General features: G+C 53.1%; 4 protein-coding genes across 16 annotated transcripts in view; 3 read left to right on the forward strand and 1 right to left on the reverse strand.

Moving 5' to 3' along the window:
* Positions 1-839: 839 nt before the first annotated feature.
* On the forward strand, positions 840-2,887 carry NR2C2AP (nuclear receptor 2C2 associated protein). Its single transcript, XM_033199966.1, has 5 exons — positions 840-1,253; positions 1,395-1,485; positions 1,698-1,803; positions 1,875-1,942; positions 2,250-2,887. Exons 1-5 carry the CDS (start codon positions 1,216-1,218, stop codon positions 2,364-2,366), a joined length of 420 nt encoding a protein of 139 aa, XP_033055857.1. The 5' UTR covers positions 840-1,215; the 3' UTR covers positions 2,367-2,887.
* On the reverse strand, positions 2,427-13,384 carry RFXANK (regulatory factor X associated ankyrin containing protein). Of its 13 annotated transcripts, none has more exons than XM_033199953.1 (11): positions 13,265-13,354; positions 13,034-13,104; positions 12,490-12,629; positions 11,467-11,661; positions 7,170-7,253; positions 6,966-7,031; positions 6,594-6,694; positions 5,980-6,105; positions 5,487-5,553; positions 4,888-5,052; positions 2,427-2,644 (listed from the first exon to the last, which is right to left on the reverse strand). In XM_033199953.1, exons 4-11 carry the CDS (start codon positions 11,651-11,653, stop codon positions 2,574-2,576), a joined length of 867 nt encoding a protein of 288 aa, XP_033055844.1. In that variant the 5' UTR covers positions 11,654-11,661; positions 12,490-12,629; positions 13,034-13,104; positions 13,265-13,354; the 3' UTR covers positions 2,427-2,573. The 13 variants fall into 13 exon arrangements, with proteins under 13 accessions (XP_033055844.1, XP_033055856.1, XP_033055845.1 ...); XM_033199965.1 differs by having other exon boundaries at positions 12,565-12,629; positions 13,265-13,348; XM_033199954.1 differs by lacking the exon at positions 13,034-13,104 and having other exon boundaries at positions 13,265-13,372.
* BORCS8 (BLOC-1 related complex subunit 8) lies at positions 13,172-24,126 on the forward strand. Its single transcript, XM_033199967.1, has 4 exons — positions 13,172-13,502; positions 18,655-18,767; positions 19,564-19,628; positions 23,323-24,126. The coding sequence occupies exons 1-4, from the start codon at positions 13,466-13,468 to the stop codon at positions 23,435-23,437; spliced, it is 330 nt and encodes a 109-aa protein (XP_033055858.1). The 5' UTR covers positions 13,172-13,465; the 3' UTR covers positions 23,438-24,126.
* The window catches only part of LOC117076443 (myocyte-specific enhancer factor 2B-like), a 42,726-nt gene continuing 35,437 nt past the window's right edge, over positions 19,597-26,885 (forward strand). The window contains exons 1-3 of the mRNA XM_033199950.1: positions 19,597-19,628; positions 23,323-23,433; positions 25,230-25,305. Coding sequence (XP_033055841.1) covers positions 23,412-23,433; positions 25,230-25,305 — 98 coding nt within the window. The 5' untranslated portion in view covers positions 19,597-19,628; positions 23,323-23,411. The remainder of the gene's footprint in view (positions 19,629-23,322; positions 23,434-25,229; positions 25,306-26,885) is intronic.

Here is a 26,885-nt window from a genome sequence, read left to right on the forward strand (position 1 = left end):
ACAGTGAGGCTCCGTCTAAAAAAAAAAAAAAAAAAAAATATATATATATATATATATGTGTGTATGTATATATATGTGTGTGTGTGTATATATGTGTGTGTATACATACATGTGTGTATATATATCTCACAAGGGGTTGATGAGGACTTCAGATACTCCCAACATCGTGGCCTTTTCCACAACTCTGCCTTTGGCCTCCGGGAGGCAGTGAAGTTCAAGGATTCCCAAGCTGCATTTAGCGTTAGGTAGCGGTTAGGGTAGAGTAGGTTAGAGCAGGAAGAAAGACATTGTCATAGGAAGTCTCTCTGGCCGGGCGCGGTGGTTTACGCCTGTAATCCCAGCACTTTGGGAGGCGAGAGTGGGCGGATCGCTTGAGCCCAGGAGTTTGAGACCAATCTGGGCAATATGGCAAAACCTCATCTCTACCAAAAAATAAATAAATAAATAAATTAGCTGGCCGTGGTGGTGCGCGCCTGCTAGTTCCAACTATTCGGGAAGCCGAGGTAGGAGGACTGCTGGAGCCTGGGAGGCAGAGGTCGCAGAGAGCCGCGATCGCACCACTGTACTCCAGCCTGGGCGACAGTGAGACCCTACCTCAAAAAAAAAAAAAAAAAAAAGGAAGTCTCTCGGATTCCAAAATCAGTCAAAACCAGTGCTCTACACCTTCGCGCGCCGAGGGACAGCGTCCCGAGCGCGCAGCCAGCCTTTTCCCTACAGTTTTCAGGAAACCAAAGTAAATTCAATCATTGAACTCGGTCCCTTTAAGAAGCGAGCATGAAGGGGCGGGGTCGAACCAAGCCCCGCCCCAGGAGCGGCTACTCTGGGCACCGGATTTACAACAAGCATGCGCCGAGCCCACGCGGTTCCGGATCCCAACGTTCGGCCCCAAGAGCTGTGTTCGCAGAGAAACAGATTCGCACAAAAAGCCACCGCCCCCGAAACCCGCAGGAAATCTGTTTCCTGTGAGAGGCCCGGCCTCCGGTCATTGGCGGTTTCCCTGATCCTCTCTCCCAAATCTTTCGGCAGGGGATTGATCGAGGCGACTTTTAGGACTGGGGTGGGCGAAGGAGTGGCGGTTCTCCTCCCAAGTTACAGGTGAGGACGTGCAGGCCAAGGCGTAGCCGAGATCGCGCCGCCCTGTGGCTTGAGGAGGCGCCGGGATTCGAACCAAGGCTGTGCCCAATCCTAAGCCCTGCGAGGTCTTGTGGAACCGACATGACCCACTCTTTGGTCTGTCCAGAGACAGTGAGCAGGTAAGCGTCTGTGGGGACAGGCAGTGGCGAAGCCCTAAGCCTGGGGTCGAGCCCTCAGTGGACAGAGCTGTGGAGGTCAGGCCCTCCGCGGAGCTGAGAGCTGGTCTCAGCCCCTCTTCGCCCTGATCCTGGTGCCTCCAGGGTGAGTTCGGTGCTGAATCGCAACACCCGGCAGTTTGGAAAAAAACATCTTTTCGACCAGGATGAGGAGACGTGTTGGAACTCGGACCAGGTGAGGCGCCTCCCTCGACCCTTCGTCTCTGGGGTGATTCAGATTCAGATTTCATGGCTTGAGAACGTCAGGGGGCCCCCATAGGTGGCCAGGAAAGGAACAAGTGCCTAATTTCTCTCTTCCCCCCCCAACAAGGACTGTGTGAATGAGATAGGCATAGCAGGGCTCTGCCTGCAGTGAGCTTGTGCCTCAGTTTCCCTGTCTGCTTCCAGGGCCCCTCCCAGTGGGTGACGCTGGAGTTTCCCCAGCTCATCCGTGTCTCCCAGCTGCAGATCCAGTTTCAGGGTGGCTTCTCTAGTCGCCGGGGCTGCCTGGAAGGTACTAGGAGGCCCTGGGTGGCGGGGGTTCCAGGGGTCACCCCAGACACTCATTGCCTTTCTCTGCTGAAGGTTCACAGGGCAGTCAGGCTCTCTGCAAGATTGCAGATTTCTACCCTGAGGACAACAACTCACTTCAGATATCCTGCCCTTGCTTCTGGGGTGGGGTGGTCTGTGCCTTTGGACTCTGTGGTCTGGAAGCTTTGGACTCACCCAAACCTGAATGGGAACCCTGATGTGTGATCTTGAACAGATGACCTCTAGGACTCCATCACTTTTTCTGTAAAATGGGGCTGATGACCACCTGTTCGGTGTCAGAGGCTTAGAGGGGCCTGCAGCTTCCCCAGGGTGCCCACATCAGTGGAGTCTGAGCTGGGTCTGAAAGAGGTGGGGGCCTGCGGGTGGGAAACCAGAAATCACCTGTTTCCCTTGACTGCCCACGATCACACTTTCCCCATACCAGCTGCTGAAGTGGACCGGCTGAAAGTGATGTTTGAGGATGCCACTGACTTTTTTGGCCGTGTGGTCATCTACCACCTGCGGGTGCTTGGGGAGAAGGTGTGAGACCTCTGGGGTCTGTCTCCTCCAAGAAGCCCTCCGGGAAGCACAGCAAAGTCCCTCAAATTCTGCACAGAAGGTTTATTGGTTCCTCTTGGGAAGAGTCCCCTCCCACCACCTGTCCAGGAGCTGCCTTTGAAGCCAGTTCTAGGTTTCCCCAGCTCTGGCCAACCGTTTTGTTCCCTGAGTGTCTGAGTCCCCAGCGGGCGGCCTTCACTCAGGGTCAGCGTGCACCAGGTTGCTCTGGAAGAGCTTGAGGATGTGGTTCTCGATCACCTGTTGCACTGAGATGGGGCAAGGAAAAGGTGGGCTGTGAGCTTGAATTGGGAGGGGCATGGAGGCGCAGGCCAACCTGCGCTCTCCCCTTAGGGAACAAACAAGGATCCCTACAGAGACCTGCATTACAGAGCAAAGCTGGGAGAACCTAGGCCCCATCCCAGGAACCTCAACTTCCCCTAAGTTGGCAAAAATGCATTTTTATAGCTTTTCAGAATTATTAATATAAAAATATTTCTTACCAAGCAAAATGTGTGAATTGTGACTTTTATGAAAAGATGAGGCTGGGTGTGGTGGCTTACACCTGTAATCCCAGCACTTTAGGAGGTCCAGAGGGGAGGACTGCTTGAGCTTAGGAATTTGAGGCCAGCTTGGGCAACATAGCAAAACCCTGTCTCTACCAAAAAAATTTAAAAATCAGGCTGGGCTTGGTGGCTCACACCTGTAATCCCAGCACTTTGGGAGGCCAAGGTGGGCGGATCCCTTGAAGTCAGGAAAGGCCAGCCTGGCCAACATGGTGAAACCCTATCTCTACTAAAACTACAAAAATTAGCCGGGTGCAGCCAGGCGCAGTGGCTCACACGTGTAATCCCAGCACTTTGGAAGGCTGAGGTGGGTGGATCACCTGAGGTTGGGAGCTCGAGACCAGCCTGACCAACATGGAGAAACCCCGTCTCTACTAAAAATACAAAAAATTAGCTGGGCATGGTGGCACATGCCTGTAATCCCAGCTACTTGGGAGGCTGAGGCAGGAAAATTGCTTGAACCTGGGAGGCAGCGGTTGTGGTGAGCCGAGATCGCACCATCGCACTCCAGCCTGGGCGACAAGAGCAAAAGTCCATCTCAAGAAAAAGAAAAAAGTTAGTCGGGTGTGGTGGCAGGTACTTGTCATCCCAGCTACTTAGGAGGCTGAGGCAGGAGAATTGTTTGCCTGGGAAGCAAAGGTTGCAGTGAGCCGAGATCATGCCATTGCATTCCAGCTTGGGTGACAGAGCGAGACTCTGTCTCAAAAAATACATTAAAAAGATTTTACAAATTAGCTGGGTAGACTGGTACATGCCTGTAGTTCCAGCTATTTAGGAGGCTGGGGCAGAAGGATGGTTTGAGCCCAGGAGTTTGAGACCAGCCTGGGCAACATAGCAAGACCCTGTCTCTTCTAAAAAAAAAAAAAAAACACAGCCGGGCATGGTGGCTCATGCTTATAATCCCTGCACTTTAGGAGGCCAAGGCAGGCAGATCACAAAGTCAGGAGTTCGAGACCAGCCTGACCAACATGGTGAAACTCCTGTCTCTACTAAAAATAAAAAAATTAGCCAGGCATGGTGGTGCACGCCTGTGATCCCAGCTACTTAGGAGGCTGAGGCAGGATAAAAGCTTGAACCTGGGAGTTGGAGGTTGCAGTGAGCCAAGATCGCGCCCTTGCACCCCAGCCTGGGTAACAGAGCGAGACTCTGTCTAAAACACAAAAAGCAACAACAAAAAATTAGCCAGGCGTGGTGATAAATGCCTGTGGTCCCAGCTACTCGGGAGGCTGCGGTGGGAGGATCACTTGGAGCCTGGGAGGTTGAGGCTGCAGTAAGCTCTGCCTGCCCCATGCTCTGCCTGCACCACTTCATTCCAGCCTGGGTGATAGAGCAAGACTTTTTGCCTCAAAAAACAAAACAAAACAAAAACAAACCCCCTGAAAACAAGAGGAGGGATGAGGAATTATTTCCATCCCAAACGCAGTAGAACTCCCAAGGAAGGTAGGGGGATATTTCCTAAGCCCTCCATCCCTACCATGAACCCAGGGGATCAGTTCAATTGGGATCTCCCCATTTTATGGATGGGGAAGTTGGGGTCCCATTGTGACAGAGGAAATGGACTCAAATTTGGGTGTGCCTATGGTCTCTGTGCAAACCCACTGCCCGCCATGGAGAGGGGCGGCCTCCATGGCTCTGTGCGCTGTGGCCTGGCCACCTACCCTTTGGTGTCCTCACTGCCAGGCTTCCGCAGGGGCCAGTCCTCCCACCTGGATGCCATTCTCCCTCCCTTCAGGTTCCCTAGAATCCCTCCCTGACCTCCCCATCCCAGGGCTGGGCCCATCTCACTTCTTGGGGTCTCAAGCTTAAGCAACATTCCTCCAGGAAGCCCTCTCTGACTTCCATTGGCCACTTTGGGGCTCTTTGATGAGAGGCCCCTCTTTGGGCCTCTCCATGCCTATGTGTCCCCCATCATGGCCCCAGTCACTGACACCCATTGTCCTCCCTACCCCAGCACATGTGGAGCCCCAGGAGCCAGGACTGGGATGTGCCCAGGCGGGACCCCATTCCTGCTCTGTGTGTCTCAGGCTGACCTTTCCGGTATCCCAGGGCCACGGCAAGGTCCATCGGGGTGTAGCCAGAGTCGGCTTCGGTGGTGAGGTCAGCACCTCGGGCTGTAAGGGAGAGGGGAGGGTGCTAGAGGGTGGGGCCTGGGAGCCCAGAATGGGGTCTGGGGACCTGGGAGATCCCATGGCACCACCCCTCATTCCCCACAATGCAGCCGTGGGTCTGCCTATTGCCCATGTGGCCTTTTGACAAGAGTCCAACCTCTGCTATCTCGGTCTCCACTGAAGAACGTGGCTGAAGGGTCTCTGAGCCATGGAGGATAGAGGTGCTCAGCCTCTGGGCCAGATCCTAGACCCAGACCCTGACTCCCGTGTGGTCCCACCACCTCCTCCCCTCTGATCCACCCTCCGAGAAGAGCAGGCAGTGACCACCTGCTCCAATAACTCTTCAAGCAACGCTCAGGCATCTCCCTGCCCTCAGGATTCCCGCAGGGCCTGCTGGAGCGCTGGGGCCCTTGGGGCCAGTCCCGACTCCCACTCACCCAGCAAGGCCTCAACGCATTTCACGTGGTTCCCACGCACAGCGTACAGCAGCGGCGTCCCTCCATTCTGTTGTGGGTAGGGGCAGGAAAAACCAAAGTTTACTTCTTCCTCATTCTCACAATGCCTTTTACTCTCTGGCCTCCAATAGAATGTGGTTCCTCCTCCTGCTCATCACTGGGCCCATCTCACTTTTTGGGGTCTTAAGCTTAGACACCTTCCTCCAGAGAGCCTTCTCTGACTTCCCTTGGCCACACGGGGCTCTTGCAGCCACCTGTGCATCTGTCATCATAGCGCAATTCACTGCATCTCAGCTGCCTGTTTTCATGTCTGCCTTCCCCACATGGGGAGCTCTGCTCTGTGAGGCTGGGAATGGGGCTGTCTCCTGTTCTCGGCACCCAGCGCAGGCCTGCACCTTTCAGGTGCTCTGTGAATGTCTGAGGCAGGAATGAAGGCCAGGAGGCTGAGAGGTCCCGGGGGAGGGCAGTCCCTCACCCAGTCATAGATGTTGATGTCCACGTCACGCTCCAGCAACAGCCCCACAATGTCTGTATAGCCGCCAGTGCTGGCCAACGACAGGGCACTCTCTCGCTCTTTGGCCAGGATGTGGGGGTCGGCACCCTGCAAGAAGAAGGGGCAGTGGTGGGATGGGTTGGGGCATAACCAGGAATCCTGGGGTACCCACAGCAGCTGCATCTTTTTTTTTGTTTTTTTTTTTGGAGATGGAGTCTTGCTCTGTTGCCCAGGCTGGAGTGCAGTGGCGTGATCTCGGCTCACTGCAACCTCCACCTCCCGGGTTCATGCAATTCTCCCACCTCAGCCTCCAGAGTACCTGGGATTACAGGTGCCTGCCACGACGCCTGGCTAATTTTTGTATTTTTTTAGTAGAGACAGGGTTTCACCCATGTTGGCCGGGCTGATCTCCAACTCCTGACCTCAAGTGATCTGCCTGCCTCAGCCTCCCAAAGTGCTGGGATTACAGGCACAAGCCACCACACCCAGCCAGCAGCCGCATCTCAAAGACAAGGCACCAGCAGACACAGCCAAGAACCCAGCCCACCCTAAGACCCCCGGGAACCCCCCAGCTGCCCAGCTTGGCTGGGACGCACCCACTCCAGCAGGAAGCGAACGGTCTCAATCTCTCCAAAGGCCGAGGCCCAGATGAGGGGAGTGAAGCCGCGCTCGTCTGGCTTGTTGACGAGGTTGTCACCTGGCAGGAGGGGGCAGGTGATACCACCAGGCTGCACCCCTGCCCCCTATCCCCAGTGCTGCCAAAGGGGGACGAGGTGGGGGGCTGGGGTTAGACAGGAATGAAGGGGAGCGTACGTCGATGGACATACATGGACACGGTCACACAGACAGGTAGATACAAGCACACACGTGGACACTCACAGGTCACGTCAGCGTCATGAGTGGACATGGACACCCATATGCATACACCACCCAGGTGCGGACACGCCAGCACACGTGTGGACACGCACCTTTCCGCAAATGCTCCTTCAGCTGGTCGAGCTCCCCCTGCGCCGCGAGCTGGTGGATGGACAGGGCTGGGGCAGGACAGAGGCAGAGTCCTCACTCGTCCCCTTGCTTCTCTGTGCCTCAGTTTACCCTCTGTCCACGACTGCTCTCACAGGCCCTCCCACCCTCCTACTCCTCTCCTCGTTGGGGACCGTGGGCTCACTCACAGTCTAGGGTGGCCGGCAGAGCTGACACCTCATTCCCCCGCTGCCGGTTGGTGAGAGTGGTAGAGTGCTTCAGGGAGCTGCCTGCTGGGAGAGACGATAGGCCTCAGTTTCCCCTCGGTAGATGTTCTGAGGCTACAGGACAGAAGCCCATTTGGTTTTTTGCTGCTGTTGTTGTTGTTGTTGTTGTTTGAGATGGAGTCTCGATCTGTCCCTCAGGCTGGAGTGCAATGGCGTGATCTCGGCTCGCTGCAACCTCCATCTACTGGGTTCAAGCGATTCTTGTGTCTCAGCCTCCCAAGTAGCTGGGATTACAGGCGCCCGCCACCACACCTGGCTAATTTTTGTATTTTTCGTAGAGACGGGGTTTCGCTATGTTGCCCAGGCTGGTTTCAAACTCCTGACCTCAAATCATCCACCTGCCTCAGCCTCCCAAAGTGCTGGGATCATAAGCTTGAGCCACCACGCCTGGCTGTTGGGCTGTTTTTTTTGAGACATAGTCTTGCTCTGTTGTCCAGACTGGAGTGATGTGGTGTGATCACAGCTCACTTCAGCCTCAACCTCCTGGGCTCAAGCCACCCTCCCACCTCAGCCTCCTGAGCAGCTGAAACTACAGGTACCACCATACCCAGCAAATTAAAAAAAAATTATTTTGGTAGAGATGGAGTCTTGCTATGTTGCCCGGGCTGGTCTCAAACTCCTGGGCTCAAGTGATCCTCCTGCCTCGGCCTCCCAAAGTGCTGGGATTATAGGCATGAGCCACCATGCCACTGCCTTTGGTATCTCCCTGGGGTCTTGGAGCTACCCAAGGCAGTGCCTGGGACTCCACCATTCACTCACTCTACTCTCTTGAATACCTAGGATGCATCTTTCTCCTCCCTGCCTGGCAATGTTCTGGGCAAACAAGACATAGTTTTTGCCCTCTAGGGAGTCTGGGGTTAAGTAGGTGCATCAGAAATAGAGACATAATAAAAAACTTCAAGTTGAAATAAGTGTTCAAAGGAACTTAAGGCCGGGCATGGTGGCTCACGCCTGCAATCCCAGCACTTTGGGAGGCTGAGGTAGGTGGATCACCTGAGGTCAGGAGTTTGAGACCAGCCTGACCAACATGGTGAAATTCCATGTCTACTAAAAACACAAAATTAGCCAGGCATGGTGGCAGATGCCTGTAATCCCAGTTACTTGGGAGGCTAAGGTAGGAGAATCACTTGAACCCAGGAGGCGGAAGTTGCAGTGAGAGAGATCACACCACTGCACTCCAGCATGGGCAACAAGAGCGAAACTCCGTCTCAAATAAAAAAAAAAATAAATTAAAAGCAGGTAGAAGAGGACAGAAAGAAGGGAGCACAAGGAGTAAGTCCTTCTTAGGCAATGTGGTAACTGGAGGGCCTCCCCAAGGTGACATCACCGAGATCTTAGGAAGTCAAAGGAATCAGCTACAGGTACTGGGCACGGTGGCTCACACCTGTAATCCCGGCACTTTGGGAGGCCGAGGCAGGCGATCACCTGATGTCAGGAGTTCGAGACCAGCCTGGGTAACATGGCAAAACTCCGTCTCCACTAAAAATACAAAAATTAGCTGGGTGTGGTGGCGTATGCCAGCTACTTGAGAGGCTGATGCAGGAGAATCGCCTTAACCCAGGAGAGGGAGTTGCAGTGAATTAACATAGTGCCACTGCACTCCACCCTGGGTAACAGAGCAAGACTCCGTCTCAAGAAGACAGGGGACTCCAGGAGGCATCTCAAGATTGGGGAGAGGGAAAAGGAGGGGATGGGAAGGGAAGAGAGGGGAGCCTGGGCAACAAGAGCAAACCTCCATTTTAAAAAAACAAAAAAACCAAAAATGAACTGTAGTCCCAGCTACTCAGGAGGCTGAGGCAGGAGAATGCAGTGAGCTGAGATTGTGCCATGCGCTCCAGCCTGGGCCACAGAGCGACACTCCATCTCAAAAAAAAAAAAAAAAAAAACCCCGGAGGCGGGAAGGGAGGGGAGGGGAGAGGAGTTAGCTATAGGAAGACGTGTAGGAAGAGCATTCCAGACAGGAGTGGCAGCAACAAAGGTTGTGGGAGGGAACTAAATTAGGCATATTCTTGGACTCTAATCAAAAATAAATCCTCAGTTCCTCAGTAAGTAAAACAGGATGACCATCTGATCCAGCAATTTCACTCCTAGCTATCTACCCTCAAAGAGTTAAAAACAGGTGTGAAGGGACAGGTACTGTGGCTCACGCCTGTAATCCCAGCACTTTGGGAAGTGGAGGCCGGCAGATCACTTGAGCCCAGGAGTTGGAGACCAGCCTGGGCAACATGGCAAAACCCCATCTCTACAAAAAATACAAAAATTAGCTGGGCATGGTGGTGCACGCCTGTAAACCAGCTACTTGAGAGGTAGCTGGATTCTTGTGAGGCACGAGAATCGCTTGAACCTGGGAGGCGGAGGTTGCAGTGAGCCAAGATCGCACCACTGCACTCCAGCCTGGGCGACAGAGTGAGACTCGGTCTCAAAGGAAAAAAAAAAAGGAAGGAAGCACTGATCCATGGTATGACGTGGATGAACTCTGAAAACATGATGCCGAGTGAGAGGGGCCAGACACAAAAGGCCACATAGTGTTATGATCCTACTGGTACGAAATGCCCAGAACAGGAAAATCTAAATAGATAGAAAAGCAGATTGGTTGCCAGGGATGGGTGGAAGGAGATTGGAGAGGGACTGTTATGGTATGGGGTTTCCTTTTGGGGTGATGAAAATATTCTAGATAGGCCGGGCGTAGTGGCTCACACCTGTAATCCAAGCAGTTTGAGAGGCTGTGGCGGGCGGATCACGAGGTCAGGAGTTCAAGACCAGCATGGCCAACATGGTGAAACCCCATCTCTACTAAAAAAACAAAAAATTAGCTGGGCATGGTGGTGCGTTCCTGTAATTGCAGCTACTTGGAAGGCTGAGGCAGGAGAACTGCTTGAACTGGGACCTGGGAGGTGGAGGCTGCAGTGAACCGAGATTGAGCCACTGCATTCCAGCCTGGGCTACAGAGCGAGATTCTGTCTCAAAAAACACAGAGGCTAGGCGCGGTGGCTCACACCTGTAATCCCAGCACTTTGAGAGGCTGAGGTGGGTGGATCACCTAAGGTTGGGAGTTCAAGACCAGCCTGACCAACATGGAGAAACCCCGTCTCTACTAAAAATACAAAATTAGCCAGGCATGGTGGTGCATGCCTGTAATCCCAGCTACTTAGGAGGCTGAGGCAGGAGAATTGCTTGAACCCAGGAGGCAGCGGTTGTGGTAAGTCGAGATCATGCCATTGCACTCCAGCCTAGGTAACAACAGCGAAACTCCGTCTCAAAAAAACAAAAAACAAAACAAAACAAAATATTCTAGATAGAGGTGGTGGTTAAGCAACACTGTGAATGTACTTACTGATATTGAATGGTACTGCAATCCTGGCTTAAATGGCAAACTTTTATGTTATGTATAGTTTATCACAACAAAAAAATATATACAAAGTTGTAAAAAAAAAGAAAAAGAAAAAGAAACAAACCCTTCCTGAATGGAGAAGGAAGACACGTCCTATTAGTGAGTCATAAAGACAGAGGTCCCGGCCAGGCATGGTGGCTCACGCCTGTAAATCCCAGCACTTTGGGAGGCTGAGGCAGGAGGATCGCTTGAGGCCAGGAGTTCAATACCAGCCTGGGCAACATGGTGAGACCCTGCCTTTCAATTACAAAAAAAAGAAAAAAATTAGCCAGGTGTGGTTGCATGCCTATAGTCCCAGCTACTAGGGAGCTGAGTGAGGTAGGAGGATGGCTTGAGCCCAGGAAGCTGAGGCTGCAGTGAACTATGATCTCATCACTGCACTCCAGCCTTGGTAACAGAGCGAGAACCTGTATCAAAAAGCAAAAACAGGCTGGGCACAGTGGCTCACACCTGTAATCCCAGCACTTTGGGAGGCCGAAGTGGGTGGATCACCTGAGGTCAGGAGTTCAAGACCAGCCTGGACAACATGGTGAAACCCCGTCTCTACTAAAAATACCAAAAACATTAGCCGGGCATAGTGGTAGGAGCCTGTAATCCCAGCTACTCAGGAGGCTGAGACAGGAGAATCAGTTGAACCCAGGAGGCGGAGGTTGCAGTGAGCTGAGATCATGCCATTGCACTCCAGCCTGGGCAACAAGAGCGAAACTCCATCTCAAAAAACAACAAAACAACAACAAAAAAACGAAAGCAAGACAAAGGTTCCATCTGGGACCTGACATTCCATCATGATGGAATCCCAGAGGGCCAATCCCAGAGGAGGTATCCTACCCTGTGGAGAGGAAACACTGGCATCCGGTTCGGGATTCACAGGCTCGGGGGTGCAGGGGAAGAGACTGAGGACCACAGTGTCTGAGCCATCTGCGGCCTCCTCTCCCGGGTTTTCAGGGTCCCCAAGTTCTGAGGCAGGGGGCAGCTGGGTCAGGATGAGGTCCTCTGCAGGCTGGGTAGGCTCCATGAGGAACGCTGGCGGAGGTGTCAGAAAGGGAGAGATGACAATAATTATCAACAGCTATAATAAAGTAGGCACTGACTGCATACCTAGCCTTGCATTGTGAGGGTGGGTAAACTGAGATCCAGGTTAATTACCAGAGCCAGGGAAATGAAAACCAGAGTCCAACTGCTTTCGAGGTCTACCCTCCCCCACCATCAAAACACCTGCAATGTGCAATGTTTAAAAGCCTGGGCTCTGGCTGGGCACGGTGGCTCACAGCTGTAATCCCAGCACTTTGGGAGGCTGAGGTGGGTGGATCACAAGGTCAGGAGTTCGAGACCAGCCTGGCCACCATGGTGAAATGCCATCTGTACTAAAAATACAAAAATTAGCCAGGTGCGGTGGCGGGTGCCTGTGATCCCAGCTACTCGGGAGGCTGAGGCAGAGAATTGCTTGAACCCGGGAGGTGGAGATTGCAGTGAGCAGAGATCACACCACTGCACTCTAGCTTGGGCGACAGAGCAAGACTCCGCCTCAAAAAAAAAAAAAAAAAAAAAAGCCAGGGCTCTGGGGTCAGCTGTCTGGGTTCGAATCCCTGAATTTATAGGCCCTGAGAACTTGGGCATGTGACTTAACCTTTGAGCCTCAGTTTCTTCCACGACAAAATGTGGAAATGAGCCGTACAACGAATTATGTCTGCACATAGCTTATCCAGGGGTCTGCTAAGGGCGGAGCTCAATAAATATTCGCTATGGTTGTTGCGGGGGGGGGGGTCCCCAGAATGAGTGAGAGCTCAACAAAGGTGTGATTGGTCCCACTCCCACCCAAGCTTCCCAAATCGATCCAGGAGGTCCACTCACCTCCCCACGAGCCTCCTCTGTCCCCCCGCACCTAAAGCCCAGTTCTCTCAAAACTTGGGGGCCCAAGTCACAAACTTTTCTCTTTCAATGGATATAGCGGGAGGCAAGCTGGAGACTGGACCCTCAGCGATCCGTTTCCTCTGCCAGGACAGAAAGCAACTTGATACTCGACCGCTACCCCCACCCCAGAGCTTCCCCACTGCGCGTGCGCACCCCGCCCCCCAAAAGTGAGGAAGGGCCCAAGCAGTAAGTGCTGCCTCTAGCCCTTTAAGACTTAGGGGAGGGCGTGGATTCCGCTGGGGCCCTGGGAGGGCAGTTGCGCCTGCGCCTTCGTTTCCCCTCCTCACCGACTCGGAGGGAATGGGCGGGGCCTAATGGGCTCTGCGAATTTCACAGCGCCTGTGCCCGCTTACCTTTACCCCGCCCACAGATTTTTCCAGAGGGAGCCAATCGGCTCCGGCTTCGGGTAGATGGGCGGGGCTATATCAAGAAGAAGCAGTAGGGGAAGTAAGCGGGGCGTCTGGAACTTAAAGGGGCAACGTACCTTTGCCGTCCCGTTCCACAAGGTCCCTTCTGCGGTCTCAAAGGCTTATAAGCAAGGGCGGGGGCAGAGGGCTAAAGAAGGGAGTTTATGCGGTCCGAGTGGGTAATGCGTGGAGGGCTCCCCCAGCTCGTCTCTCAGGGAATAGAGGGTTCAGAAAGGGAGAGAGTTCTTCCCCCTCTCCTGCCTGGGTGTCCCTCCACCAGCTTCAGGGGCGTCGCGCCCCCTCCTCACCGCGCCACCCCCGGGTGTGCCTCCTTCCCTCCGTCTCACAGCCCCTTTCCTGTCCGCGAAGACTGAGGAGCGGGGAGGGCGGGCCCTCTGACGCCGGAACTGGAGCCGTGCGGTGTCCGGTTTCAGCAGGGAAGGCTTAGGCGGCCGTCCCAGCCTCCAGGCTTCCGGTCCCGTTTCCCGGTTCGCTCGGCCGCCGTCGCTATGGAGGAACCAGAGATGCAGCTCAAGGGGAAGAAAGGTGGTGCGGGCCTCCGGGCGGGACAGAGGGGGCGGGGAACTCGTGGAGGGGCGACCTGACAAAGGCCGGGCGCGGAGGGACCGTGCGAGGAGCAGTGATTGAACTGCCGTCCAACCCCAGCTCGGCCGCTGACTAGTTTTGAAACCTGTAGAAAGGCTCCGTATCTGCTTTAATTACCCGTCCCCCCAGGATTGTTTCAATAATTCAGTAGCTGAGGCTGGGAGTGGTGGCTCACGCCTTTGTAATCCCAGCACTATGAGAGGCCTAGGCGGGAGCATCGCTTGAGCCCGAGACCAGCCTGGGTGACATAGTGAGACCTCGTCTCTAAAAAAAATACAAAAATTAACTGGGCGTGGTGGCACACGCCTGTGGTCCCAGCTACTTGGGCGGCTGAGGTGGAAGGATTGCTTGAACTCGGGAGGTCGAGGCTGCACTGCAGTGAGCTGTGATCGTGCCACTGCACCCCAGCCTGGGTGACAAGTGAGACCCTGTCTAAAAAAACAAACAAAAAACAAAACTCAACTATCTGATATTTGTAATGCATTGACAGAATCCCCGGGGTAAAGTAATCGCTGTGCGTGTTGTTTCCTTTTTTTTTTTTTTTTGAGACAAGGTATCACTCAGTCGCCCAGGCTGGGGTGCAGTGGCGCGATCATGGCTCACTGTAGCCTCAATCTCTCTGGCTCGGGCAATCCTCCTGCCTCAGCTTCTCCAGTAGTTGGGACTACAAGCGCACGCCACCACGTCAGGCTAATTCTTTAATTTTTTTTTTTTTTTTTGACGGAGTCTCGTTCTGTCACCCAGGCTGGAGTGCCGTGGCGGGATCTCGGCTCACTGCAACCTCAGCCCCCTGAGTAGCTAGGATTACAGGCACACACCACCATGCCCGGCTAATTTTTTTGTATTTTTAGTAGAGACGGGGTTTCACCATGTTGCTCAGGCTGGCCTTGAACTCCTGACCTCGAGTGATCCGCGCACCTTGGCCTCCCAAAGTGCTGGGGTTACAGGTGTGAACCACTGCGCCCAGCTAATCCCCTATACTTTGAATCACCTCTAGATTACTCACATCTAGAGTACATAATACAGGCCTACACATCACTTCATTCACATTGATTCAAAGAAGTGCTTAGTGTAGAGCAAATTCAAGTTTTGCTTTTTGAAACTGTAGATTTTTTTTTCCTGAGTATTTTCCATCCACAGTTGGTTGAATCCACAGATTCGAGAACCGTGGATAATGGAAGGCAAGAGTAGGAGGCATAAGCCACCGTGCCCTGTCTGTTATGCTCACTTTCCTCTTTTTTTTTTTTTTATTTGAGACGGAGTTTCACCCTTGTTGCCAAGGCTGGAGTGCAATGGCATGATCATGGCTAACTGCAGCCTCCACCTCCCGGGTTCAAGCGATTCTCCTGCCTCAGCCTCCTGAATAGCTGGGATTACAGGCATGCACCACCATGCTCAGCTAATTTTGTATTTTCAGTAGAGACGGGGTTTTTCCGTGTTGGTCAGGCTGGTCTCAAACTCCCAACCTTAGGTGATCCTCCTGCTTCGCCCTCCCAAACATCTGGGATTACAGGCGTGGGCCATCGCCCCTGGCCGTTATGCTCACATTCAAAGTAAGGAGGCTTATCTGGTAAGAGGTCACACAGTTTGGAGGTGGCAGGTTGGGCTCTGCCACTCAAGGCACAGTGGTGAGATGGAGAGACTCATGTTAGCCTCCTTTGACTCCCAGACATGCCTGGGTTCTCTCTCCTAAGCAATCACCGGCATTGGATTCATCTCGGTAGCAAACCTTGAGGCAGGTGCTGTTACTCCTTTTTTCCAGATGAGGAAGCTGAGGCTCAGAGAAGCCCTGCTCTCCCAAATTCAAGCTTTTAGCTTTTCCTGTGAACATGTAACCTAATCAGTTGAAATTGGTATTAAAAGAAAGGAACAAAATGCCAAGGTCCTGAATTAGGTGGAGGGGACATCTGTTAAGGCTGGTAGTCAGGGAGGGTCTTGTGCAGGAGGTGACATTTGAGCAGATCTGAGGGATGAAGGAGAGCCAGTGACGGAATGGTGTCTCCGGTTGGGAATAGCAGGTGCAAAGGCCTTGAGGTGACAGAGTGTTCAGAGCTCTGCTGTAATGAATAAAGGAGTGATTGGTCACATACAGGCATTTAATTTTTTTTTTTTTTTTTTTTTTTTGAGATAGAGTCTTGTTCTCTTGCCCAGACTAGAGTGCAGTGGTATGATCATGGCTCACTGTAGCCTCCACTTCCCAGACCCCAGCAATCCTCCCACCTCAGCCTCCTGAGTAGTTGGGACTACAGGTATAGATCACCATGACCAGCTTATTTTTGTACATTTTTGTAGAGGTGGGATTTCACCATGTCTCCCAGGCTGGTCTTGAATTCCTAGGCTGAACCCATCCTCCTGCCAAAGTGCTGGGATTACAGGTGTGAGCCACCACACCTGGCGTTGGTCTCAAATTCTTGTCCTCAAGTGATCCTCCTACCTCGTCCTCTTGGGCAGTGAGAAAGTTATTTTGGGCAGTGCTGGGAGGTCCAAGGAAGAGCCAGGGATGGAGGGCAAGAAAGGCAGGGAGGTCAACAGCAGCTGGAACATGCAGGGCCTCATGGGCCATGGCAAGAAAGGTGGATTTTATTCTCTGGCAGGTGGGAGCCATGGGAGAGTTTAAAGCAAGGGTGGGAATAGATGATTCGTTCATTTGGAGTTCACGTCATCTGCTGCATGGAGATTGGACTACTGGCAGGAGGGGAAGCGGGGAGACCAGGAAGAGGGTGGGCCTGGCATCCGGGCAAGAGATGGCCGTCCTGGCTGTGCCTGGACCCATGCGGGCAGTGTGGTATAATAGTGAGAACAGGTGAAACTAGAACCATCAGGATCTGCCCAAGGATGGGACAGGAAAGGCGGGCCCTGCTCGCTGGCTGGGAATGCCATTGTTGAAGCAGACCCTGTAATGAGGATTTGTGTGCAACGAATTTATCAGGGCCAGGCGTGGTGACTCACTCCTATAATCCCAGCACTTCGGGAGGCCGAGTTGGGCAGATCACTTGAGGTCAGGAGTTCGAGACCAGCCTGGCCAACATGGTGTAACCCCGTCTCAACTAAAAATACAAAAATTAGCCAGGCGTGGTGGCGGGTGCCTGTAATCCCAGCTACTCAGGAGGTTGAGGCAGGAGAATCGTCTGAACCCAGGAGGTGGAGGTTGCAGTGAGCCGAGATTGTGCCACTGCACTCCAGCCTGGGCAACAGAGCAAGACTCTGTCTCAAAAAAAAAAATTTTTTTTTTCATCAGGAGACATCTGCAGGGGAGAAGGGGAAACAGGGCACGACTGGCTGGTGAGGAGGCTGAGTGAGGGGCACCTCAGGTAAAATCTGCAGAGGGAGGCCTCAACCTGGGCCAGCACAGGAGCCCAGGGGGATACGTTAGGCTCCAGGTTGTTCCAGTGCCCAGCGAGGGACACAGGTTTTCATATCCCTCACTGGTGAGTGGCGGCTGAGGGCCTCCTGGGATGTGAACTTCCAGGCACTTTCGGGTCCTGTGGGCATGCGCTGAAGAAGAGTCCCAGGTGTGGTCATGGGGGCAAAAAGAATGCTGGGAAGTGCAGTAGGCAGCAGTGTCCACTACCAGTGGGTTTGAGAGGGAAAGATGAGAAGAGTTCACTGGGGTCCGCATACAGTGGCTCATGCCTATAATCCCAGCACTTTGGGAGGCCGAGGCAGGAGGATCACTTGAGACCAAGAATTCAGGACCAGCCTGGGCAACATAGCAAGACTTTGTCTCTATTTTAAAAAATGAGCCAGGTGCGGTGGCTCACATCTGTAATCCCAGCACTTTGGGAGGCTGAGGTGGGCGGATCACAAGGTCAGGAGATCGAGACTATCCTGGCTAACACAGTGAAACCCTGTCTCTACTAAAAGATATAAAACGTTAGCCGGGCATGGTGGCGGGCACCTGTAGTCCCAGCTACTCGGGAGGCTGAGGCAGGAGAATGGCGTGAACCCAGGAGGCAGAGCTTGCAGTGAGCCAAGATTGTGCCACTGTACTCCAACCTGGGCAACAGAGCAAGACTCCGTCTCAAAAAAAAAAAATAATAATAATAATAAATAAATAAATGAAAAAACTAGCCAGGCATAGTGGTTTGCACCTGTAGTTCTAGCTCCTCTGGAGGCTGAGGTATGATGATGGCTTGAGGCTGGGAGTTTCGAGACTGCAGTGAGCTGTGATTGCACCACTGCACTGCAGCCTGGGCAACAGAGCGAGACCCTGTCTCTAAAAAAAAAAGAGTTCAATCAAACTGGCCAGGCACGGTGGCTCACGCCTGTAATCCCAGCACTTTGGGAGGCCATGGTAAGCAGATCACGAGGTCAGGAGATCGAGACCATCCTGACCAACATGGTGAAACCCTGTTTCCATTAAAAATATAAAAATTAGCTGTGCGTGGTGGCACATGCCTGTAATCCCAGCTACTCAGGAGGCTGAGGCAGGAGAATCACTTGAACCCGGGAGTCGGAGATTGTGGTGAGCTGAGATTATACCACTGTACTCCAGCCTGATGACAGAGCAAGACTCTCAAAAAAAAAAAGTTTACTCCTTATGAACTCATCACTCATTATGTCCTCTCATTAATGTCCTCTTTTTTAAATTTTTTATTTTTTAATGTTTTTTTGAGATGGAGTTTTGCTCTTGTTGCCCAGGCTGGAGTGCAATGGCATGACCTCAGCTCACTGCAACCTCCACCTCCCAGATTCAAGTGATTCTCCTGCCTCAGCCTCCAGAGTAGCTGGGACTACAGGTACCAACCATCATGCCCGGCTAATTTTTGTATTTTTAGTAGAGATGAGTTTTACCATGTTGGCCTGTCTGGTCTTGAACTCCTGACCTCAGGTGATCTGCCCACCTCAGCCTCCAAAGTGCTAGGATTACAGGCATGAGCCACCACACCCGGCCTCATTAATGACCTCTTAAGTGAGCCCTGCCGTGACCACTTCCTCCAGCCTGTCATGAGCCAGGGGTGACATAGCTGCTGAGGGATACACCAGATGCCCCCTTTGCTCTGGCTGGACTCAACACTTGAGCAATGAGGAGGCTGATGCTTTGTCTCCCCACACCCGCCCCACCCCTACCACCTGTGGACCTTGTATCCAGTCACGGACAAGTTTACTGAGAGCATCTACGTCCTGGCCAACGAGCCGTCCGTGGCCCTGTACCGGCTGCAGGAGCACGTGCGTCGCTCCCTCCCTGAGCTGGCCCAACACAAGGTGAGCTGGGGCCTGCTGGGAGGAGCAAGGGCTGTCGGGGCAGGAGTCAAGGCTGGGACACCAATAAAGAGGCATGTGGTGGCAGAGCCAGGTCAGAGGCATGGTGGACAGATCTGGGGTAGATTCTGAAGGAGGTGGCAAGATGTGTGTATTATTAGTTCATTCTCTTGCTGCTGTAAGGACATACCCAAGACTGGGTAATTTATAAAGAGATTTAATTGACTCACTGTTCAACAGGGCTGGGGAGGCCTCAGGAAACTTACAATCATGGCAAAAGGGGAAGCAAACATGTACTTTCTCACATGGCAGCAGGAGGAGAAGTATGAGTGCCCCGTGAAGGGGGAGGCCCCTTTTTAAAACCACAAGATCTCGTGAGAACTCACTTATCAGGAGAACAGGATGAGGGGAACTGCCTGTATGATTCAGTTATCTCTACCTGGTCCCTCTCACAACACACGGGGATTATGGGAACTGCAATTCAAGGTGAGATTTGGGTGGGGACACAGCCAAACTGTTCTATTCTGTAACAGTTATGACCTGTGTAGCAAGGAGGCAGCCGTCTGATGATCTAAGGGAAGGGTGTGCCAGGCAGGGGGAACAGCCTGTGCAAAGGCCCTGAGGCATAGTGGCCAGGTGTTCACAGAAAGCCCAGACCTGTGAGGGAAGGGAATTGCAGGAGGAAAGTTCTCTGCATCCACCATGAGGGCTCAGGGGAGCCCCAACCAAGAGAGCTGGGAGGAAGGCCCTCTAGGTGGGGGTGGCCTCCCTTGCCAGACATCTCCTGCACCCCCTACAGGCAGACATGCAGCGTTGGGAGGAGCAGAGCCAGGGAGCCATCTACACTGTGGAATACGCCTGCAGGTGAGCCTACAGCCTCTCCGCTGCAGGGCCACCTGCTGCTGCTCTGGCCTTCTGGGCGTTCAGGGGCATCCCAGCCATCTGCCCAGTAAGCCCCACCCTGCCAAGCCTACCCGAGTGGGTGTATGGAGTCTGTACCATGATTAACCTGGCCAGGGCTCCAGGTGGGTCTCTTCCCTGTGTTCCCCAGCTGCCACAGAAGAGAGGGATAAGGATTCTGGAAGATGCTTCCGGGGACGAGCATTTCTGTCCCACAGCCAGGACCACAGATGGGCCGGTGGGGTAGATGGCAGCCAGGGGGAAGCCCAAAGCACAGATAAGGCTGTTTATTTTTAAATTTTTTTTGAGACAAGAGTCTCACTCTGTCACCTAGGCTGGAGTGCAGTGGTGCGATCTCAGCTCACTGCAACGTCCGCCTCTCAGGTCCAAGCAGTTCTCCCGCTTCAGCCTCCCAAGTAGCTGGGACTACAGGCGCCTGCCAACTCGCCTGGCTAGTTTTTGTATTTTTAGCAGAGATGGGGTTTTGCCATGTTGGCCAGGCTGGTCTCGAACTCCTGACCTCAGGTGATCCACCTGCCTCAGCCTCCCAAAGTGCTCAGATTACAGATGCAAGCCACCACGCCCGGCTGGTGTTTCTTTTTGGTACTGAACCCTTGCCTCCTGCGCTTTGCTTCTGTTCCTCATGACTGTATTCCCAAGCCTTATTCCGGTTGCTCGGGTTGCCCAGTTGGCCTTGGAACTTCCTCGACTTTGCGCAGATATGCTGTTTGCCCCTGACATGGGCTGTAGGCCGTTTTGGTGGTGGCTGAACGATGCTCCTGGCAGTTCCCCTGGTGTGTTGCTGTTTGGTTGTGTGGGCGAAGGTGCCTAGACAAGAAACCCTGCTGTTGGAGCAGCATTCTGCCATTGGCAGCCTTGCCCCCCTTGGTGGGACAAGGTGTGACCAGAGAGACAGTATCTTCCTTAGCTCAAGGAAAAGAAAAGAAATAAGAGTTTCTAGAGCTGGGCATGGCGGTGTATGCCTGTAGTTCCAGCTACTCAGGAGGCTGAGGTGGGAGGATGCCTTGAAAGGAGTTCAGGGTCAGCCTGGGTGATACAGCCAGAACTCTTCTTTAAAGAAAAAAGAAATACGGCCGGGCGCGGGGGTTCACGCCTGTACTCCCAGCACTTTGGGAGGCCGAGGTGGGAGGATCACTTGAGCCCAGTAGTTTGAGACCATCCTTGGCAACCTGGTGAAACCCCATTTCTACAAAAAATACAAAAACTAGCCGAGTCTGGTGGCACACACCTCTAGTCCCAGCTACTCGGGATGCTGAGGTGGGAGCATCGCTTAAACCTGGGAGGTTGAGGCTGCAGTGAGTGAAGATTGCACCGCTGCACTCCAGCCTGGGCAGCAGAATATGACCCTGTCTTAAAAAAACAAAAAAACAGGCCAGGTGCAGTGGCTCACGCCTGTAACCCCAGCACTTTGGGAGGCTGAGGCGGGCAGATCACGAGGTCAGGAGATCAAGACCATCCTGGCTAACACGGTGAAACCCTGTCTCTACTAAAAATACAAAAAAATTAGCCAGGTGTGGCAGCAGGCGCCTGTAGTCCCAGCTACTCGGGAGGCTGAGGCAGGAGAATCGCGTGAACCTGTGAGTCGGAGCTTGCAGTGAACTGAGATCACACCACTGCACTCCAGCCTGGGCAACAGAGTGAGACTCCATCTCAAAAAAAAAAAAAAAAAAAAAAAAAACCCTGTGCTTTCTTCCTCTAGCTGTGGCATCTAATCCAGGAATCTATGCCATGGGTGGCTAAACACAGTTCATTTTAACTCGTTAAAATGAAATAAGGCCAGGCGCAGTGACTCACGCCAGTAATCCCAGCACTTTGGGAGGCCGAGTGGGCAGATCATTTGCGGCCAGGAGTTGAGACCAGCCTGACCAACATGGTGAAACCCCATCTCTACTAAAAATGCAAAAATTAGCCACTGGGCTAATGGTGGTGGGCACCTGTAATCCCAGCTACTTGGGAGGCTGAGGCAGGAGAATCGCTTGAACCCGGGAGACGGAGGTTGCTGTGAGCCAAGATTGTGCCCAGTCTGAACAACAGAGTGAGACTTTGTCTCAAAAAAAAAAAAAAAAAATTGAAATTAGAAATGAGGCTGGGCGCAGTAGCTCACGCCAGTAATCCCAGCATTTTGGGAGGCCGAGGCGGGAGGATCACCTGAGGTCAGGAGTTTGAGACCAGCCTGACCAACATGGAGAAACCCCATCTGTACTAAAAATACAAAAATTAGTGGGGCGTGGTGGTACATGCCTGTATCCCAGCTACTCGGGAGGCTGAGGCAGGAGAATCGCTTGAACCTAGGAGGTGGAGGTTGCAGTGAGCCGAGATCGCGCCACTGCACTCCAGCCTGGGCAACAAGAACAAAACTCCATCTCAAAAAAAAAAAAAGAAAGAAAGAAAACTAGTAAATATTCAGCTCTCAAGTCCCACTAGCCACATTCCAAGTGCTTCTCAGCCATCTCAATGGATGAAGAACATTTTCATCACCACAGACGTTGCCCCAGACATCACTGGGCTAGGCGGGAGGCCAGCAAGCATTTGTCTATAATGAAATGTGTATTTCTTTTTAATTTAATTTTATGTATTATTATTTTTTTGGGACAGAGTCTTGTTCTGTCACCCAGGCTGTAGTGCAGTGGCGCAATCACAGCTCCCTATAGCCTTGACCTCCTGGGCGCAAGTGCTCTTCCTACCTCAGGCTCCTAAGTAGCTGGGACCACAGGCTAGTGCCACCATGCCTGGCTAATTTTTACATTTTTTGTAGAGATGGGACTTCACTCTGTTACCCAGGCTGGTCTCAAACTCCCAGGCTCAAATAATTCTTTTGCCTCAGCCTCCCAAAGTGTTGGGATTACAGGTCTGAACCACCACATCCAACCAGATTTTTCTTTTCCTTTTCTTTCTTTTTTTTGAGATGGAGTATTGCTCTGTTGCCCAGGCTGGAGTGCAGCAATCTCAGCTTACTGCAAGCTCCACCTCCCAGGTTCACGCCATTCCCCTGCCTCAGTCTCCCAAGTAACTGGGACTACAGGTGCCCGCCACCATGCCTGGCTAATTTTTTTGCATTTTTAGTAGAGGCATGGGTTTCACCGTGTTAGCCAGGATGGTCTCGATCTCCCGACCTCGTGATCCACCTGCCTCGGAGTCCCAAAGTGCTGGGATTACAGGTGTGAGCCACTGCGCCCAGCCTAGATTTTTCTTTAAGAGATGGGGTCTTGCTGTGTTGCCCAGGCTGGTCTCAACCTCCTGGGCTCAAGCCATCCTCTTGCTTTGGCTGTTGAGTAGCTGGGATTATAGGCATGAACCACAGTGCCCAGGTGTTCTTTCATCCCTTTTTTTTTTTTTTTTTTTTACACTCCCATTATCAGTAGTAATGACTGAGATACTTTTTATGACATCTTTATACACTGAAACCTCCTTCAAAACATTAGATGTTTCAGTGGCAGATAAGTGAATGTGCTGTGTTGCATAGACGTCATTTAGTCATAGCAGGGAAATCTAAAATGTAAGCCCATTGTGAGTCCTCGGGGAGACCCGCAGAATCACCGAGGTACCCACTGAGCTCTGGTGGTGACCTCTAGTGCTGGGGTGTGAGACAGTTACCTGCAGGACCGGGCCACTGACCAGGCCTGTCCTCCCGTTTCAGCGCCGTGAAGAACCTGGTGGACAGCAGCGTCTACTTCTGCAGCGTGGAGGGTCTGCTCAAACAGGCCATCAGCATCCGGGACCATATGAATGCCAGTGCGCAGGGTCACAGGTAGCTCCTGGGACCGCCCGCCCCCACTGCGGCTCTCAGCTGCAAGGACTGTCTCAGCTGCGCTGAGAACCACTGCTTCTCGCTTATTAGAAAACTTTCTCTTTCCTCTTGTCCTGGTGTCTGGTGACCTCCTCTTGTCCTGTGGCATCTATAACCTGAATTCAGTCACTTAATACCCAGGTCCTGAGCTCTGCTGTGTGCCTGGCCCTGGGCTGGGTGCTGGGGACATAGCAGTGACTGAGACAGGCTCACAAGGAGACATACGACAACGAGGTAAACATGGCAGACAAGAGCATGTCAGATATGCTGTGAAGAACTCCATGGGGCCCCTCCTGGGAGATGGCATGAGTGACATGCAGACAGAGACGATCTGGGGGCAGATGGAGTTCCACACAGGGCAGTGGTGAGGGCAGATGCTCTGGGGCTGGGTTCCCTGGGAGTGTTCGAGAAGCACCAAGAAGGCTTCTGTGGCTGGAGCGGGCCAGCTGGGGGGAGATGGGGCCAGGGAGATGGCAGGGGCCTTTCCCTGTCCCATGACCCAGAGCCGAGGGAGGCTTCGAGCCGAGGACCAGCGGTCTGAAAACGAAAAGCACTCACAGTGCTTGAACATTGGAAATAGAGTTTTTGAAGAGTAGCCCTTCTTTTTGTTTTTTGTTCCCATTATAACTTAATAAATACGCTTATAAACACACACTCATGTGCCGGGAGCAGGAACGTCGCGTTGGGATGTGTCTGGCTTCCACAGATTAGGGTTCTGGCAGGCCTGTCCCCCGCTATGCACAAGAAAGCATCTGTGTTGCTTAACTAAGACAACAAGAATTGCAGAAAGAAGACTTGAGTGTATGTGTAAGAATGGGAGTGTAGCCATCTTCCCTCAAAGGGTAGCATGAAGGGTTTATCTGGGCTCTCTTGCATCTGAAGAGGAGCGGCATCGGGCTTTTCTGCCATGGGTTGGTGTTGGCAGTTGGAACTAGACTTCACTGAAAAGGCATAGCTCTTACTGTCAACTCAGGGTTTCCAAAAATGCTTTTATATGCCCTGTTTGTGCCTGCTGTTTCAAAAACGCAACATGCTCCTGAAAGACATTAGTAGCAGCTTGAGTTGCTGCTAACACCTCTCTGTAAGCCCTATGGGTTTGAAGTGCCCAGTCCTGTGTGAATGAGTCCCAGATGTGGCCTCTGGAGTGCTTCATCCCACTTTTAAAAACATACATATATATTTTAAATAGAAACGCGGTCATGATACATTCCCCGGGCTGGTCTCAAACTCCTGGGCTCAAGCAATCCTCTCGACTCAGTCTCCCAAAGTGCTGGGATTACAGGGATGACCCACTGGGCCCGGCCATTTGTCACTTTTTTTTTGGAGACAGAATCTCACTTTGTTGCCCAGGCTGGAGTGCACTGGCAAGATCTTAGCTCACTCCAGCCTCCCGCTCTGGGTTCCAAGTGATTCTCATGCCTCAGCCTCCCGAGTAGCTGGGATTACAGGCGCACGCCACCGCGCCTGGCTAATTTTTGTATTTTTAGTAGAGATGGGGTTTTGCCATGTTGGCCAGGCTGGTCTTGAACTCCTGACCTCAGGTGATCCACCCATCTCAGCCTCCCAAAGCGCTGGGATTATAGGCATGAGCCACAGTGCCTGGCCCACTCACCCCACTTTTAAGGAGGATGCCCCAGAAGCTCAAGCCAAAGGTCTTCCGAGACCAGAGTGTCACCCAAACATGCACTCCAGCCAGCTGAGCAAGCCTCGTGGCCTCTGACCTTGGCCTCATGGATGCTGCACGTGTTTTGTTCCAGCCCGGAGGAACCACCCCCGCCCTCCTCAGCCTGATCCTGGAAGAGACTCGGGGCACCCCAGCCTCCGCCAACCCAGGTCAGTGCCGAAAGTAGCCGCGAGCCTCTCTCTGCTCTGAACTAACCAACCCACCCGCTTGGCAGTCAGCCAGGCACCTGCTTGTCTAACCACTTGGGGTTTCTTACTGGGCTTGTGGGATGATTTTGGAGGTGGCAGGTGGAGGGGTGTCTGCGGGTCCAGAATGTTCCACCCTGCTGCTCAGGGACCATGTCAGCCCATCTTTCCCACTCTCTCTCTGCCACCTTCCTCTCTCTTTTCCAGGCCATAGGCCCTATGCCAGTCCCAGAGATTTCCACCCCCCAAGACAGAGAGGGGAGCCCACATTTCCTCTATCCTACCACATGCCAGCAACCTGCTTTACCCATGCACAGTCTCTCAGGCAGAGCCCAGCATGGGCAATTACCCACCTATCTCTGGGACCTCCCTACCAATCCACTGCCTAACTGCTGTGTGACCAAGCAAATTAACCCCCCTCTCTGGTCTCTGCATTTCCTTTCTGTAAAGGTGGCTCATCAGGTGACTGAGAGGGGGCAGGGCATAGTGATGGATGTGCTTTGGAGCAGTCAGCTATTTCTACATAACACAGCATCCAAAAACTTAGTGGTTTACAGCCCCAGTAATTAATCTACTCACTGTTCTGCACTTTGGGCTGGGCTCAGCTAGGCGGTTCTGCTGCTCTCTCTGGGGCTCGCCCATGTGGTGCTCATGGGAGCTCAGCTGCAGCTGCATAGTCGGGGGCCCTTGACCAGGACTGCTGGCAGCAGGCGTCAGGTTTTCCTCGTGGCCTCCCCATCAGGCCAGCCTGGGTTTCTCCTGGTCGCTGGGAGCAAGGAGAGTAGCTTCCATGCAGAGTGCCGGTTTCACATTTGTGGGTGGCCCATCTGTTGAGGCCAGTCACGTGACCAGGCCCAGGATCAGATGGGAGAGGAACATACAAGTGCAGCGTGAGCCGTGGGAGGCATAGCTGACCACGCTTAGAAAGTGTGGTACCAGGAAAGATCTGATGTGTCACCATTCTATATCTGTGATGGGCAGACACAGGCAGGTTGAAGGGGCCCTGGGGACTTATTGAGCCTCTGCCTGTTGGCCAGGCACTGTGATTGTCCTTGGTGCCATGGAAGCCCTCTCAGAGGTCGAGGGGAGGCAGGTGGAGACAGAGCCTCTGTAGGCCTTTCAAGCTGTAGCCCCAGAGCCCAGAGGCAGCCGAATTCATGTGTCCAGTCAGAGAGCACTTAGTGGGCACTGCAGTCAATCAGAGAGCACTTACTGGACACCACAGGCAGCATGCATTTATTGAGTACCTCTGACAATTGATGTACACTTCCTGAGCACCTGTTCATAGCAAGCTTAGCTCTGGGTGTGGGGTGGTGAGGAATCCCACAGGCTGAGGGGTGGCCTGGGAGCTTTCTGGGGGGCCTGAAGCAGGAGGGGCTGCCTGAGGGGGTCAACAGCCTACTGCCCTAAGCAGTCCTGCCCACACCCCCAACCTAGCCTCTGTCTCCCCAGTCCCATCCCCCACACCCTGGTCACTCCTACTTTGTGCCTCAAGGACACTTGCCCCTCTGCCCTCCTCACTCCCCAGCGTCTGCTGTCCCCTC

Source organism: Trachypithecus francoisi, unplaced genomic scaffold (genome assembly GCF_009764315.1).
Source record: "Trachypithecus francoisi isolate TF-2019V2 unplaced genomic scaffold, Tfra_2.0 Lachesis_group5, whole genome shotgun sequence".
NCBI lineage: Eukaryota > Metazoa > Chordata > Mammalia > Primates > Cercopithecidae > Trachypithecus > Trachypithecus francoisi.

What these genes read in the sequence shown, in the direction of transcription:
- RFXANK (XM_033199954.1), bottom strand. Translation starts at nt 11,653, where the DNA reads ATGGAGCCTACCCAGCCTGCAGAGGACCTCATCCTGACCCAGCTGCCC. An exon ending in GAAGGAGCATTTGCGGAAAG is followed by an intron (nt 6,695 to 6,965) that starts GTGCGTGTCCAC and finishes CCCTCCTGCCAG; the next exon opens with GTGACAACCTCGTCAACAAG. An exon ending in GGGGCTCCACATGTGCTGGG is followed by an intron (nt 2,645 to 4,887) that starts GTAGGGAGGACA and finishes GCCCCATCTCAG; the next exon opens with TGCAACAGGTGATCGAGAAC.
- NR2C2AP (XM_033199966.1), top strand. Translation starts at nt 1,216, where the DNA reads ATGACCCACTCTTTGGTCTGTCCAGAGACAGTGAGCAG. An exon ending in TGTCCAGAGACAGTGAGCAG is followed by an intron (nt 1,254 to 1,394) that starts GTAAGCGTCTGT and finishes TGGTGCCTCCAG; the next exon opens with GGTGAGTTCGGTGCTGAATC. An exon ending in CGTGTTGGAACTCGGACCAG is followed by an intron (nt 1,486 to 1,697) that starts GTGAGGCGCCTC and finishes GTCTGCTTCCAG; the next exon opens with GGCCCCTCCCAGTGGGTGAC.
- BORCS8 (XM_033199967.1), top strand. Translation starts at nt 13,466, where the DNA reads ATGGAGGAACCAGAGATGCAGCTCAAGGGGAAGAAAG. An exon ending in CTGAGCTGGCCCAACACAAG is followed by an intron (nt 18,768 to 19,563) that starts GTGAGCTGGGGC and finishes CACCCCCTACAG; the next exon opens with GCAGACATGCAGCGTTGGGA. An exon ending in ACTGTGGAATACGCCTGCAG is followed by an intron (nt 19,629 to 23,322) that starts GTGAGCCTACAG and finishes CTCCCGTTTCAG; the next exon opens with CGCCGTGAAGAACCTGGTGG.